The sequence below is a fragment of the Mobula birostris genome, chromosome 1 (assembly GCF_030028105.1).
Source record: "Mobula birostris isolate sMobBir1 chromosome 1, sMobBir1.hap1, whole genome shotgun sequence".
Taxonomy (NCBI): Eukaryota; Metazoa; Chordata; class Chondrichthyes; order Myliobatiformes; family Myliobatidae; genus Mobula; species Mobula birostris.
In genome coordinates this window covers 158,756,183-158,772,788 of record NC_092370.1, presented here as the reverse complement: position 1 = coordinate 158,772,788, position 16,606 = coordinate 158,756,183, and the positions used below count along the sequence as shown (strand labels likewise).

The following is a 16,606-nucleotide window of genomic DNA, read 5'->3' as shown; positions in this document are numbered from 1 at the left end:
TTAAAAATACTAAAATCAGGACTAAGTCTGAAGTTTTTTTTTGGGAGGGTCAATATTTGTGTGTTAATGTCTCATGACCAATTCATAGAATTAACATTTGTAGTACTGCATTTACCCAAGTACAATAAAACCTCATCTTCAACGGTGAGAAGTCATCTCCAATGTGCTATGACATCATCAGTTATTAAGAAAAAGTCACTAACAGGAAGAGAAAGGATTGGGTGAATCTTTGAACCTTACCTCAGTGAGGGTTCCACAAGCCAATCCACCATGAAGAACCTCATCCAGGTCCACCAGAGAAGTGGGGAAGAAGGCAGTGGAAGGGCAAGAATATCTTTCATTTTTCATTTCAAGTGCCTGGTGTAAACAACAAAAAAAGTTCTGTTCGCAGCACATCCCATGAATTTACATCACAATGTTATCAATCAGGAATTTAAAATAATTGCAGCAGACAGTAATCTGGCCTTCTGGGAGGGCATTATGCAAATTTTGATGTTTACACAAACTCAGCGGAGAAGCTTCACAATCACCCCCTTACAACTACTAAGCAGAGTGAACAATCCACATGGAGTCCACTAAAATGTTCACATTCAGAATGGCTACAAACAATCTTCTGAAAGAATTCTGCAGCAGCATCTGAAAGAGGAAAAGAATTGCAGGTGTTTAGGGTCAAGAGAGAATTTGAAGGTGGTTAGCTCCAACACAAGAGACAGCATAAAAGAATGTACAGTACTTTACTGCTTCAGCTAATACCAAATACACCAACTGAGGATTTTAGATCCCTTATAAAAATGTGCAAAACGAAGAGCAAAGGGACAAGAGAAAATGAATGAACTATAATAAAAATCTATAAATGGAACTATATCTATACTGGAACTTACATTCAGATGGAATGCAGTTTAGTGTTAAAATTTAAAAAAACACCACATAAACACGAACAGCTAGCAGTACACTTTTTGAAAGGAATTTTCCTCACCAGAACATAAGTCCTGGACAAAGCTTTCTGAAGTCAGATATTTCTGATTAGTATCCAGTTGTACATAGGACAAGCGAAAGCTGTGAAGAGGTATTTAGCTGACTAGCAAAATGACATCTGTGTATTCCCATAAACATCAACTTCAGCAGAAATCATCTTCCACTTTGGGTACAAAGTCAACAGATTTTGTAGTCAATTCTCTTGATATTATACAGGTGCTTTACTGTCAGATGCCTTTTGCAGGCAGAGATCACTGCCACCAAGTACCATGAGATTCGAGTGAGGATTGAGATCCATGTCCAGATACCTTTCCCTCAATCAACCAAAGGGTAAGCTGGCGCTCTAAAGGTGGCTGTGAATTATATCCCCAATTTCTGCCTTTGTTCAGGAGTGGGTCCCAAGATAAGATGGATTATTCATGTTTTTCAGGATCTGCCATGAACCTTCAGCATCAGAGCACAGCATGGTGCAAAAGGAGTAACTTGGTAGAGAACTTTTGTCTTGTGGACGTTCAGACCAAGGTCCACCCTTATTGCTTCAATGAACAAAGAAACAATGGCTTGGAGTATTATGAGCAGTTTTGCCCTTTATCTAAGAAGCGATGTGCTGGCATTGCAGGGGGTTCCAGGTTTATACCTAGCGTTTCACGGCTCTGGACCTGTACTTTCTGTTGATTAAAAGAATAATATGGGATCTCATTGAAACCTATTGAAAATTGAAAGGCCTAGATAGAGTGGACATGGAGCGGAAGATTCCTTTTAGTGGGAAGTCTAGGTCCAGAGGGCACATCATCAGAATACAAGAATGTCCCTTTAGATCACAGATGAGGAGGAATTTTTTTTACTAGAGGGTACTGAGTCTGTAGAATTCATTGCCATAGATGGCTGTGGAGACCAAATAATTGGGTATATTTAAAGTGGATATTGGTAGGTTCTTAACAAGAAAGGATGTCAAAGGTACAGGAGAATGGGATTGAGACGGATAATAAGTCAGCCATGACGGCAGAGGAGATCCGCTGGGCCAAGTGGCCTAATTCTACTTCTATGTCTTATGCTCTTACGGTTTAACTCACCTCTGAGCATCTGTAAATACTTTACTGATGCAAAGAAATTTAAAAAGTACAATGTTGTGGTCTCTCACACCAACCATACAGAACAGAATATGATGAGCAATCAATATAACGTCCGCTGTACAATCACATGACAGCATGCAACTGCAGGTCAGGAAACTAATAATTCAGCATTCACATGAGGGATTCTGCAGATGCTGGAAATTCAAGCAACACACATCAAAGTTGCTGGTGAACGCAGCAGGCCAGGCAGCATCTCTAGGAAGAGGTACAGTCGACGTTTCGGGCCGAGACCCTTCGTCAGGACTAACTGAAGGAAGAGCTAGTAAGAGATTTGAAAGTGGGAGAGGGAGGGGGAGATCCAAAATGATAGGAGAAGCCAGGAGGGGGAGGGATGGAGCCAAGAGCTGGACAGGTGATTGGCAAAAGGGATATGAGAGGATCATGGGACAGGAGGCCCAGGGAGAAGGAAAAGGGGTGGGGGGAAAAAACCCAGAGGATGAGCAAGGAGTATAGTCATAGGGACAGAGGGAGAAAAAGGAGAGAGAGAGAGAAAGAATGTGTGTATAAAAATAAATAACAGATGGGGTACGAGGGGGAGGTGGGGCATTAGCGGAAGTTAGAGAAGTCAATGTTCATGCCATCAGGTTGGCGGCTACCCAGACGGAATATAAGGTGTTGTTCCTCCAACCTGAGTGTGGCTTCATCTTTACAGTAGAGGAGGCTGTGGATAGACATATCAGAATGGGAATGGGACGTGGAATTAAAATGTGAGGCCACTGGGAGATCCTGCTTTCTCTGGCGGACAGAGCATAGGTGTTCAGCAAAGCGGTCTCCCAGTCTGCGTTGGGTCTCGCCAATATATAGAAGGCCACATAGGGAGCACCGGACGCAGTATATCACCCCAGCCGACTCACAGGTGAAGTGTCGCCTCACGTGGAAGGACTGTCTGGGGCCCTGAATGGTGGTAAGGGAGGAAGTGTAAGGGCATGTTCCGCTTACAAGGAAAAGTGCCAGGAGGGAGATCAGTGGGAAGGGATGGGGGGGACGAATGGACAAGGGAGTCGCGTAGGGAGCGATCCCTGCGGAAAGCCGGGGTGGGGGGGAGGGAAAGATGTGCTTAGTGGTGGGATCCCGTTGGAGGTGGCGGAAGTTACGGAGAATAATATGTTGGACCTGGAGGCTAGTGGGGTGGTAGGTGAGGACCAGGGGAACCCTATTCTTAGTGGGGTGATGGGAGGATGGAGTGAGAGCAGATGTACGTGAAATGGGGGAGATGCGTTTGACAGCGGAGTTGATGGTAGAGGAAGGGAAGCCCCTTTCTTTAAAAAAGGAGGACATCTCCCTTGTCCTGGAATGAAAAGCCTCATCCTGAGAGCAGATGCGGCGGAGACGGAGGAATTGCGAGAAGGGGATGGCATTTTTGCAAGAGACAGGGTGAGAACAGGAATAGTCCAGATAGCAATGAGAGTCAGTAGGCTTATAGTAGACATCAGCAGATAAGCTGTCTCCAGAGATAGAGACAGAAAGATCTAGAAAGGGGAGGGAGGTGTTGGAAATGGACCAGGTAAACTTGAGGGCAGGGTGAAAGTTGGAGGCAAATTTAATGAAGTCAACGAGCTCAGCATTCACTTGTTCTGAAAGAGACATAGAATACTACAGCACAGAAACAGGTCCATCAGCCCATCTAGTCTGTGCCAGGTTATTATTTTGCCTGGTCTCTGCAATCTGCACCTGAACCATAGTCTTGCATACTTCTCCCATTCACGTACTTATGCAAACCCTTAAATGGTGAAATCAAAGCCATGATTTCTGCTGGCAGCCCACTCTACGCTCTCACCACCCTGAGTGAAGAAGATCCCCCTCATATTCTCCTTAAACATTTCACCTTTCACCCTTTATCTGAGACCTCTAGTTCTAGCCTCACCCAACTTGGTGGAAAAAGCTTGCCTGCATTGACCCTATCTATACCCTTCATAGTTTTGTATACCTCCATCAAATCTCCCCTCATTCTCCTACATTTTAGGGAACAAAGTCCTAACCTATTCAACCTTTCCCTATAACTCAGGTACTCCAGTGATGGCAACATCCTTGTGAATTTCCTCTGTACTCCTTCAATCTTATTGATATCTTCCTAGTAAGGTGATCAAAACGGCCTCACTAACATCATATAAAACTTCAACATAACATACCAATTCCTGTACTTAATACATTGATTTATGAATGTCAATGTGCCAAAGGCTCTCTTTAAGACCCTATCTACCTATGGCACCACTTTCAAGGGGTGGCTCTGTATTCCCAGAACACTCTATTCTACCACACTCCTCAGTGCCCTAACATTCCCTGTGTTAGTCCTACCCGGTTTGTCCTCCCAAGTGCAACACCTTACACTTGTCTGCATGAGATTCCATCTACCATTTCTTGGCCCATTTTTTCAGCAGGTCCAGATCCTACCGCAAACTTTGAAAGCGTTCCTCTCCGTCCACTATGCTCCCAATCTTGGTGTCATCCGCAAATTTTCTGATCCAGTTTACAATTATATCATCCAGACCATTGATACAGATGACAAACAACAACGGACCCAGCACCAATCCCTGTGACACACAACTAGTCACCCTGACACTGCAACATCTGGCTCACTTGAGAGTTCGGAATGTGGGTGGAGATCCAGAGTGTAAGCAGGATATGCAGCCCAAGCCAGGGGTTCAGAGTCCAGTGGGGATTAGGGTCTGGACTATGGGTCAGGTGTACATCAAGATCCTGAAGGTGAGTAGGTTTGTAGCCAGAACCAGTGTCCGGAGTGGCCGCGTTTCCTGATCCTTTGAAACACAATGGAGTTAATGGAGAATTAAAGGTGCACCTATTTAACATGTAGGAGGGGTAAGATAAAACAGTGGAGACACAGGTAACTATAAATGGCATAATTTGTAGCAATTATTAGAATCAGAAATGTTTAATATCCCTGGTATATGTCATGAAATTTGTTGTTTTGCTGCAGCAGTACACTGCACTACATAATGGAAAAAAAACTATATATTACAATAAGTATACTATATATAAAAAAATTAAATTGAATAAGTAGTGCAAAAAGAGAGAAAAAATATGCAACACACATAAAAGTTGCTGGTGAACGCAGCAGACCAGGCAGCATCTCTAGGAAGAGGTACAGTCAACGTTTCAGGCCGAGACCTTTTGTCAGGACTAACTGAAGGAAGAGTTAGTAAGAAAAAAATATATAGTGAGGTAGCATTCGTGCATTCATTGTCCATTCAGAAATGTGATGGCACAGGGAAAGAAGCGGTTCCTGGAACGTTGAGTGTGCTTTCTCCGGCTCCTGTATCTCCTCCTTGATGGCAGCAATGAGAAGAGAGCAGGGTACTTCCTGGGTGTTGGGGGGATATCAGGAATATCCAATAATCCAGAAAATCTGCTGTTCGGGCACTACCAACGTCCCTAACATGCTGGATTTTTGGAGTTTTACCGGTACCAGGTCATTTGCCACACAAGCCCACAACACTACTGCATCACTTTACTGAAGCATCACCTTGCTGCAGGGGTCCTCAAGAGAAAGCAATATATCAAGGGTACACATTAAGACCAGATGCAGCAAGCCCAATTGGTAATCTCCTTGTGAGCCAGCAGATGCATAATGGATCAAATGGCCTCCTCCTGGGGCACCTATTTTACAATACATCAAATATTGTTCCACTAATGCCTCTACGAATCAACAAAGGTGCAATATGGACTACACCAAGAAGATTTACATCCTCAAAACTAAGAGAATTGGGGATAGGGAGCATAGAAAGATAGCCAAGGAAGGGAAAATTACACATTCACTTGATAGTGTGAACCGAGGAAAGGTGCATTTACTTACGGTAATCATTTTAGGAGCACAAGCTTTGCTGACAATTTTTGTCAAAGCATACACTTTATTGATACTCTGACCCATGTGGCGCATCAACTCCAGAGACGAAAGGGATAGGAAATCCTGTTAAAAACAGAAGATATACCGCAAAACCTCAGTGACAGACTAGGCAAGAAAATTGGAATACAATCAGAGGAGTGTGCAGGTTTGAGTCAGCAAACGGGGTACATGTCAGCACCCCATGCCTATTAATTATGTAAAGGACAATGCATGTATACACAATAGGATCATTTAATGTACATCTCCAAAAGCAATCAATTTTCAAATTTGTCTGTTCAATCTACATGGTGATGCTTATATATAAAAAAAATCTCTAAAATAAGCTCTCTGGCAGCCAAGTAAAAATTCAGAGGCTATTGAGGTAGGAAGACCAGAACTAAGACAGATGAGGCAAAGTTGCATTGAAATAAAAGAAAAAAAAATCATGTAACTCTTCTGATAAGGTTACATCACCCATTGCATGTCATAACCAAGTCATTTTGATGCGACACAATTCTAGAAGATAACAGCCACAATGTGCTCAACAAGCCTCAAATCCATCAATGTGAAAAGAACAGATAATTAACTAATAGTAATAGTTTAAGAAAAACTATTGTCCATGATCCTGGAAAAATGTTTCTCAGTATATAGGGACAAGATATTTTGGGACTTTCTAAGAGAGAAAATGGTTTCTCATTTCAATCACTTAACTGAAAATAACACCTTTGCAAATGCAGCACTTCCACTGCTGTCCCATGGTGTCAGGGTAGTCCATATACTCAAGTTTCTGGAATGGGACAGAGTCCGGCCAAGTGTGAGGTCTTGCAGTTTGGGAGATCAAATGTAAAAGGACAGTAAACTGTTAATGGCAGAACCCTTAACTGTGCTCATCTTCAGAGGGATTTTGGGGTCCAAATCTGTAGTTCCCTGAGAGGAACTATCCCTGAGAGATTGATAGGCAGTTAAAGACGATTATGAGAGGCATAGATATACAGCCAGTATATTTTCTCAGAACTAAAATGTTTAATACTAGAAAGTATGCACTGAAGGTGAAAGGGGGCAAATTCGAATGTGTAGTAAGTTTTTGTTTTCTCTGCGTAGAGTAGAGGGTGCCTGAAATGAATGCACTACCAGTAGCAGTGGTGGTGGATGCAAATAAATAGAGGCATTTAAGAGACTCTTAGATAGGCACATAAATGTGCAGATAATCGAGGAATATGGACATTGTTTAGGCATAAGGGATTAGTTTAGTAGGTGCTTAATTAGTTATTTAATTAGTTCAACATAACATTGTGGGCTAAATTGCCTGTCCCTGTGTTGTACTGTTCTATGTTCTAAACATTATTTTCTATAACTATGTCACAGAAGGTTCAGAGGATGTTAGCGAGAATGATTCCGGGAATGAAACAGTTAACGCTTGATGGCTTTGGGCCTGCATTTGCTGAAGTTTAGAAGAATGAGGGGGGGAATCTCATTGAAACTTATTGAATATTGAAAGGCAAGACAGAGTGGATGTGAAGAGGATTCTTCCCATAGTGAGGGATTCTAGGAACAGAGGGCACAGCCCCAGCATAGACGAACATCCATTCAGAATAGAGATAAGGAAGAATTTCTTTAGGCAGAGGGTGATGAATCTTTGGAATTCATTACCACGGATGCCTGTGGAAGGCAAATTATTGGATATATTTAAAGCAACGGTTGATTAGTCAGGGTATCAAAGGTTACGGAGAAGGCAGGATAATGGGGTTGAGAGGAATAATAAATCTGCCATGATGGAGTGGTGGAGTAAAATCGATGGGTCGAATGGCCTAATTCTGCTCCTATGTCTTATAGTCTAACAGCACTCCAATTACCACTAATCAGGTCAAGGCTTGAAAGAGCATTTACAACAATGTTTGTTTGTTTGTTTATTTATTGGGATACAGTGCAGAAAAGGCCCTTCGAGCCACACTGGCCAGCCACCCCAATTTAACCCTAGCCTAATTTAACCCACCACTAAGCACATCTTTCCCTCCACCCCCCCCCCGCATTCCACAGGGATCGCTCCCTACACAACTCCCTTGTCCATTCGTCCCCCCCATCCCTCCCCACTGATCTCCCTCCTGGCATTTATCCATGTAAGCGGAACAAGTGCTACACATGCCCTTACACTTCCTCCCTTACCACCATTCAGGGCTCCAAACAATCCTTCCAGGTGAGGCAACACTTCATCTGTGAGTCGACTGGGGTGATATACTGTGTCCGGTGCTCCCGATGTGGCCTTTTATATATTGGCGAGACCTGACGCAGACTGGGAGACCGCTTTGCTGAACATCTACGCTCTGTCCGCCAGAGAAAGCAGGATCTCCCAGTGGCCACACATTTTAATTCCACATCCCATTCCCATTCTGACATGTCTATCCACGGCCTCCTCTACTGTAAAGATGAAGCCACACTCAGGTTGGAGGAACAACACCTTATATTCCGTCTGGGTAGCCTCCAACCTGATGGCATGAACATCGACTTCTCTAACTTCCGCTAGGCCCCACCTCCCCTTCATACCCTATCCCTTATTTATTTATTCTTATATTTTTTCTCTCTCTCTCTTTTTTCTCCCTCTGTCCCTCTGAATATACCTCTTGCCCATCCTCTGGGTCTCCCCCCCCCCTTGTCTTTCTTCCCAGACCTCCTGTCCCATGATCCTCTCGTATCCCCTTTTGCCTATCACCTGTCCAGCTCTTGGCTCCATCCCTCCCCCTCCTGTCTTCTCCTATCATTTTGGATCTCCCCCTCCCCCTCCAACTTTCAAATCCCTTACTCACTCTTCCTTCAGTTAGTCCTGACGAAGGGTCTCGGCCTGAAACGTCGACTGCACCTCTTCCTAGAGATGCTGCCTGGCCTGCTGCGTTCACCAGCAACTTTGATCTGTGTTGCTTAACCCTAGCCTAATCATGGAGCAATTTACATGACCAACTCGCCTACCAACTGGCAAACACGAGGAAATCTGCAGATGCTGGAAATTCAAGCAACACACACAAAAAATGCTGGTGAACACATATTTTGCTGCCTGGCCTGCTGCATTCACCAGCATTTTTTGTGTGTGTAACCTACTAACTGGTACGTCTTTGGACTGTGGGTGGAAACTGGGGCACCCGGAGAAAACCCACGCATTCCACAGGGAGGACATACAGACTCCTTACAGATGATGTCGGAATTGAACTTCGAGCTCCGACACCCAGAGCTGTAATAGTGTCATGCTAACCAGACCTGAGTTATAGGGAAAGGTTGAATATGTTAAGACGTTTTTCGCCGGAGCACAGGAGAATAAGATCTGATAGAGGTATACAAAATTATGAAGGGTACAGGTAGGTTAATGCATGCAGGCTTCATTCCTCAAATTGAGTGACCAGAACTAGAGATCATAGGTTTATGGTTAAAGGTGAAATATTTAAGGGGAATTTGGGAGGGAACTACTTCACACAGAGGGTGATGCAAGTGTAGAACAAGCTGCCTGTGGGTGTGGTAGACGGAGATTCAACTGTGACATTGAAGAGAAGTTTGCATAGGTACATGAATGAGCAGTATAGCAGACTATGATCCAGGTGCAGCTCGATGGGCCAAGGGAAAAAGACCTGGCAGAGACTAGACAGGCTGAAGAGTCTGTCTCTATGCTGTAGTGCTCTACAATCCTACGGTCACTAAGACAAGTTATGGGTAAATCAAAAGTTCCTCCATACCGCTGCAGAATGGAGTGGAAGTGGAACAAGGAAACAATGGGGCTCATGTACAATAATATACTGTATTTCTTCATTACTCTGTGAACAGAAGAGAATTTGTGCAGCATGCAATAGCTTTCTACTGTCAGTAAGGGCCTCACCTTTGTCCCCCTTCGCCCACACCTCAGCGAGTTCCGTGTTCGCCATGATGCGGAACTTTTCTTCCGCCATCTCCGTCTCCGAGCCTACTTCTTCGGCAAGAACTCTTCCACCCCCACCGATGACCCCTTCTCCCGTCTTCAACCCTCCTCTTCTTCATGGACACCCCGCTCTGGTCTTCTGCCTGCTCCGGATCTCTTTATCGCTAACTGCTGACGGGACATCAACCATCTCGACTTCACCGCACCTTGTCCCCATTCCAACCTCACTCCTTCGGAACGCTCTGCTCTCCACTCCCTCCGCACTAATCCTAACCTTACTACTAAACCCGCCGATAAGGAGGGTGCTGTTGTAGTCTGGCGTACTGACCTCTACCTTGCCGAGGCACAGCGACAACTCGCGGATACCTCCTCTTATTTACCCCTCGATCGTGATCCCACTAAGGAGCACCAGGCCATTGTCTTCCACACCATCACCGACTTTATCCGCTCAGGGGATCTCCCATCCACTGCTACTAACCTTATAGTTCCCACACCTCGCACTTCCCGTTTCTACCTCCGACCCAAGATCCACAAACCTGCCTGTCCTTGCCGACCTATTGTCTCAGCTTGCTCCTGCCCCACCGAACTCGTTTCTGCATACCTCAACATGGTTTTATCACCCCTTGTTCAATCTCTTCCTACCTATGTTCGTGACACTTCTCACGCTCTTAAACTTTTCAATGATTTTAAGTTCCCTGGCCCCCACCGCTTTATTTTCACCATGGATGTCCAGTCCCTATATACTTCCATCCCCCATCAGGAAGGTCTCAAAGCTCTACGCTTCTTTTTGGATTCCAGACCTAATCAGTTCCCCTCTACCACCACTCTGCTCCATCTAGCGGAATTAGTCCTTACTCTTAATAATTTCTCCTTTGGCTCCTCCCACTTCCTCCAAACTAAAGGTGTAGCTATGGGCACCCGTATGGGTCCTAGCTATGCCTGCCTTTTTGTTGGCTTTGTGGAACAATCTATGTTCCGTGCCTATTCTGGTATCTGTCCCCCACTTTTCCTTCGCTACATCGACGACTGCATTGGCGCTGCTTCCTGCACACATGCAGAGCTCGTTGACTTTATTAACTTTGCCTCCAACTTTCACCCTGCCCTCAAGTTTACCTGGTCCATTTCCGACACCTCCCTCCCCTTTCTAGATCTTTCTGTCTCTGTCTCTGGAGACAGCTTATCCACTGATGTCTACTATAAGCCTACTGACTCTCACAGCTATCTGGACTATTCCTCTTCTCACCCTGTCTCTTGCAAAAATGCCATCCCCTTCTCGCAATTCCTCCGTCTCCGCCGCATCTGCTCTCAGGATGAGGCTTTTCATTCTAGGACGAGGGAGATGTCTTCCTTTTTTAAAGAAAGGGGCTTCCCTTCCTCCACTATCAACTCTGCTCTTAAACGCATCTCCCCCATTTCACGTACATCTGCTCTCACTCCATCCTCCCGCCACCCCACTAGGAATAGGGTTCCCCGGGTCCTCACCTACCACCCCACCAGCCTCCGGGTCCAACATATTATTCTCCGTAACTTCCGCCACCTCCAACGGGATCCCACCACTAAGCACATCTTTCCTTCCCCCCCTCCTGCTTTGCGCAGGGATCGCTCCCTACGCAACTCCCTTGTCCATTCGTCCCCCCCATCCCTCCCCACTGATCTCCCTCCTGGCACTTATCCGTGTAAGTGGAACAAATGCTACACATGCCCTTACACTTCCTCCCTTACCACCATTCAGTGCCCCAAACAGTCCTTCCAGGTGAAGCAACACTTCACCTGTGAGTCCACTGGGGTGATATACTGCATCCGGTGCTCCCGATGCGGCCTTTTATATATTGGCGAGACCCGACGCAGACTGGGAGAACGCTTTGCTGAACACCTACGCTCTGTCCGCCAGAGAAAGCAGGATCTCCCAGTGGCCACACTTTTAATTCCACATCCCATTCCCATTCTGACATGTCTATCCACGGCCTCCTCTACTGTAAAGATGAAACCACACTCAGGTTGGAGGAACAACACCTTATATTCCGTCTGGGTAGCCTCCAACCTGATGGCATGAACATCGACTTCTCTAACTTCCGCTAATGCCCCACCTCCCCCTCGTACCCCATCTGTTACTTATTTTTATACACACATTCTTTCTCTCACTCTCCTTTTTCTCCCTCTGTCCCTCTGACTATACCCCTTGCCCATCCTCTGGGTCCCCCCCCCCCCGCCGTCTTTCTTCCCAGACCTCCTGTCCCATGATCCTCTCGTATCCATTTTGCCAATCACCTGTCCAGCTTTTGGCTCCATCCCTCCCCCTCCTGTCTTCTCCTATCATTTTGGATCTCCCCCTCCCCCTCCCCCTCCTACTTTCAAATCCCTTACTCACTCTTCCTTCAGTTAGTCCTGACGAAGGGTCTCGGCCTGAAACGTCGACTGTACCTCTTCCTACAGATGCTGCCTGGCCTGCTGCGTTCACCAGCAACTTTTATGTGTGTTGCTTGAATTCCCAGCATCTGCAGAATTCCTGTTGTTTGAGCTTTCTACTGTATTGTGTTTAGAATTTTTTTTTAAATATACTTTATTCAAAAATAAAATTATATACAATGAACCATTCTCAATCCTTCACAGATGTTTCCATTACAGGTTTTACATTTCCACACTTTTAGCCACCCACGTGGCACTCTGTTGTTTCCTCTTTCCACACCATTGTTGACGGGTATACTCCCCGCCCCTTGAACCCTCCCACTCCCGCGGGAGAAGAACCCTAAACAGTGGTCCTTCTCCACCGGGCCCTTGCGGTGGCTGCACCAAGTTTCAGTGCATCCCTCAGCACATACTCCTGCAGCCGAGAATGTGCCAGTCAGCAGCATTCTCCCACCGACATCTCCATGTGCTGGTAGATCAAGTTTCAGGCCGACCAAAGAGCGTCTTTCACCGAGTTGATGATCTGCCAGCAGCACTGGATGTTGGTCTCCGTGTGCATCCCCGGGAACAGCCCGTAAATCAGGGAGTATTGTGTTTAGAATTACATCACTCACTGGTTGCCTTACCCGACAGTTGATGATCTGGTACTTCCAAAGCCTCTCACATAAATCCAAAGGCAATCCTGTTCTCTTTAACATTTTATTAGCCATGGTTAGCCACCTAAATTGAAGAAATTAAATCAGATATGAACAATCACATCATAGCATACACATCCATCTAGAACAACAAAATGCTGGAGGAATTCAGTGGGTCAGGCTCCATCTATGGAAATGAATAAAGTCCACATTTCGGACTGAGACACTCATCAGGAAGGGATGCATAGGTGCTGCCTGACCTGTGAGGTTTCTCCAGCATCTTGTGTGTGTTGCTCTGGATTTCCAGCGTCCGCAGACTCTCTTGTGTTTATACATCTATCTATATTTGCAGTATTTGTTCTGCAGCAAGCAGTCATCACAGTGACTTTTGCTTAGGTGTCAGTTTGTGTTCTCCCCCACAACACCAGGGGGCAGAGTGCAATCCTAATCTTGAATGTAGTCCATGTGGCTCTGCCCAGGACATCATGGGTTGCCCCTGGGTCTCATGGTTTCATCTGACATCCCAGCTCAGTGATTATTCAGCAGCTCAGAGTTGCTCTTCAATGTAGCCAAGTGCCAAAAAAAATTGCAGAAAAGTCAGTGGATATGTGAGAGAGACTAATTTGCAGGGCAAAAGGGAAATAAGGAGGTGGGAATGCAACTGATGAGGTTGCTCTCTCGAAAGGTAGCAAGGATTTGGTGAACTGAATAACCCTCTTCTCTGTTGTACGAAGTCAAGGATTCCTAGACGAGCTGAATGTCACCTCTCCTCTTTTTTCGTGTTGGAAATATTTGCATAGAGGCAGACTGCCACTTGTTCACAATTGGTCAAAATTAACTCAAGCAAATGCAATGTTTTAGAAACTAATCAGTCTTGGGAAGCAATGGAAGGTTGGAACAAACTGGATCTCCATCCCCACTTCCCCAAGTTATTGTTACAGACCCTAGACCTTTAGTGGGATACGAACCAAATGGACTAGCCGACATAGGTGGTCAGCATAGAAGGGTTTGCGTTCGTGCTGAATTACTGTACGGGTTCTCCCTCCACCCCTCACACCCCAAGCACACGCCCCCTCCACCCCCGACTCTTTTCTTCCCTCTCCATTACCCAAGTCTCGGACTAGAAGCCTCCTTCTTACTCTGCACAACCCTGGACGCCCCGTTTACCCCAACTCCCGACACCAGACCCAGCTCCACACTCGGCCCTGCGCCCGAGCGAGAAAAATTCCCGGGCTCCAGGACGACATCTAAAGCTTCAGACCCATTGGTTTGCGCCTTCAACAGCCTACACCAATCACTGCGACTGATAAAAATATGGGCTCGTCGCTGACCGAGCAGGCCTCTTCCATTGGTCCGTGTGCTCAGAGCCTCCAACCAATTGCTGTTAAGCGAGCCGAAAAGCTCCGGTATATTAGCCTATCACGGTGGCAGGATGATGGACTTGGAGCGAATGGTTGTTCTCGGTTGGGCCGAGTTTTTGCGCATGTGCGAGATCTAGCTGTGGTTCGAGCTGCTTTCGTAAGTGTGTGGTCCTGCTTCTGCCTTTTGTATGGGGGTAGTCAAACGGTGGCAGCTGAGCAGCCTATAACTATTGTAGGGCAAGCACCAAGCGGAGTTGTGTCTCCAAGTCTCCCAGCACGTCGAGAGATTTGTTCTGAGTGCTATAAGTTTTCTCCCCCGGAAGGATATCTAACACTCTCCTTGCCACTTTGCCCAAACACGCTGTGAGTGTCCGGGCAACACATTGTAAACACAACACTCTCCTTGCCACTTTGCCCAAACTCGCTGTGAGTGTCTGGGCAACACATTGTAAACACAACACTCTCCTTGCCACTTTGCCCAAACTCGCTGTGAGTGTCCGGGCAACACATTGTAAACACAACACTCTCCTTGCCACTTTGCCCAAACTCGGAAGTTTGCACCGTGGGGCGGCGGAGCCGGTCCTGGAACGTCAACACTCCTGCGCCAATCGAATCAAGTGAATTTTATCGTTATTTAATTCTATACATGTATATAACGTATCCGAAGGGTCTCGGCCCGAAACGTCGACTGTACTCTTTAACGTAGATGCTGCTTGGCCTGCTGAGTTCATCCAGCATTTTGTGTGTGTTGCACGGATTTCCAGCCTCTGCAGATTTTCTCTTGTTTGTGGTATCTAACGTATATCTGTCATGGTCCAGTCCGTGAAATCCGTATTCCGGTTCACGGTCCGGTCCATCAACCCTTGCTCCAGGTTTTCCTATCTACCCTGTTTCAGTTGTTGTTGAGCTCTAATTGAGTCAGCTGATACTCTTAGGGGCTGGCCGCATAAATACCTTCAGAGCCCAGGGTGCAGCTGGTGGATTGTTCTTGACCTTCCTCTGCCTTCTGTTTCCTCGCCTGAAGCCCTGCCTTGTCTTGCCGGTAACTCTCACCTCGCCTTGCATTGCCTGAAGCCTTGTCTTGTTGGTAACTCTCGCCTCGTCTTGCCTTCAGTCTTGTCCTGGAGCCACCCTGTACCTAGCTCCCTCCTGTCCCTTGCTTCCGTCGGGTAAGCCAGGCCGTCTCGCCATTACCTGTGGTTGGTTCTGTCCCTTCCTGTCCCATGCCTCCGTTGGGTGGTGATCCGCGCCCTGCCCCAGAGGAGCCTGCCTCGCGTCAAGCCTGGAGACTCCGGCCTCCTGCCTCGCGTCAAGCCTGGAGACTCCGGCCTCCTGCCTCGCGTCAAGCCTGGAGACTCCGGCCTCCTGCCTCGCGTCAAGCCTGGAGACTCCGGCCTCCTGCCTCGCGTCAAGCCTGGAGACTCCGGCCTCCTGCCTCCTGCCTCCTGCCGAGCCAAGCCAAGTCTCTCAGCCTCCTGCCTCCTGCCGAGCCAAGCCAAGTCTCTCAGCCTCCTGCCTCCTGCCGAGCCAAGCCAAGTCTCTCAGCCTCCTGCCTCCTGCCGAGCCAAGCCAAGTCTCTCAGCCTCCTGCCTCCTGCCGAGCCAAGCCAAGTCTCTCAGCCTCCTGCCTCCTGCCGAGCCAAGCCAAGTCTCTCAGCCTCCTGCCGAGCCAAGCCAAGTCTCTCAGCCTCCTGCCTCCTGCCGAGCCAAGCCAAGTCTCTCAGCCTCCTGCCTCCTGCCAAGCGTTGCCTCTAGTCTCTAGCCTCAAGCCTGAAGACTCCAGCCTAGTTCTGCCTGCCTGCCAAGCTTCGTCCTTGCCTAGTTCTGGGGTCCGAGCCAGAGGCAAGACCCAGGGACTGGGTCCTTGTCCAGTCTCTGACTCGGAGTCCAAGCCCGGGCTCCTAGCTCTCTTGTTCAGTCCTGTTCCAGGTTCCTGGTTTTCCTGTCCATGTCCTTGCCCTCGCCCTGTATCCTAGTCCTGTCCCTAGTACTTCAGTGTCTGTGTCTTGCACTTGGGTCCATTCCCAGCCGCCTCCTTATGGCAATATCGTGTACAGTATATAGAAACGAGACAACTTTTCTTCGAACCAGGGTGTAAAGCACAGTAGTACACAAAGCACACACAACGCATGATAACACGTGAGGGTAAACGCTGCAGATAAATCACACATACATAACAAACTAAAGTGTATTATTATTGAATATTGTAAGGAACAGAACAGATAAACGTGTGGCACTTCGAATATGATGTGGCTGGGAGTTCAGAAGCCTTATGACCTGGGGGAAGAAACAGTTTCTCTTCCTGACTGTCCTTGTCTTTATCCATTGGAGTCTCCTGCCTGATGGTAGAAAGCCAAAGAG

The 16,606-nt window shown here is 46.9% G+C and overlaps 1 protein-coding gene across 6 annotated transcripts in view; it reads right to left on the bottom strand.

Moving 5' to 3' along the window:
* rad51b (RAD51 paralog B) overlaps window positions 1-15,468 on the bottom strand; it is a 698,841-nt gene extending 683,373 nt beyond the window's left edge. The window contains exons 1-4 of one of the 6 annotated variants that reach the window (XM_072264949.1): window positions 15,441-15,468; window positions 12,877-12,970; window positions 5,920-6,033; window positions 241-357 (exon numbers count right to left, since the gene is read on the bottom strand). In XM_072264949.1, the coding sequence (XP_072121050.1) occupies window positions 241-357; window positions 5,920-6,033; window positions 12,877-12,960 (315 nt within the window). In that variant the 5' untranslated portion in view covers window positions 12,961-12,970; window positions 15,441-15,468. Of the gene's footprint in view, window positions 1-240; window positions 358-5,919; window positions 6,034-12,876; window positions 12,971-13,993; window positions 14,141-15,440 lie in introns of those variants that run through there. The other 5 variants (XM_072264932.1, XM_072264958.1, XM_072264977.1 and 2 more) reach the window with 5 other exon arrangements.
* Between the last annotated feature and the right edge of the window lie 1,138 nt (window positions 15,469-16,606).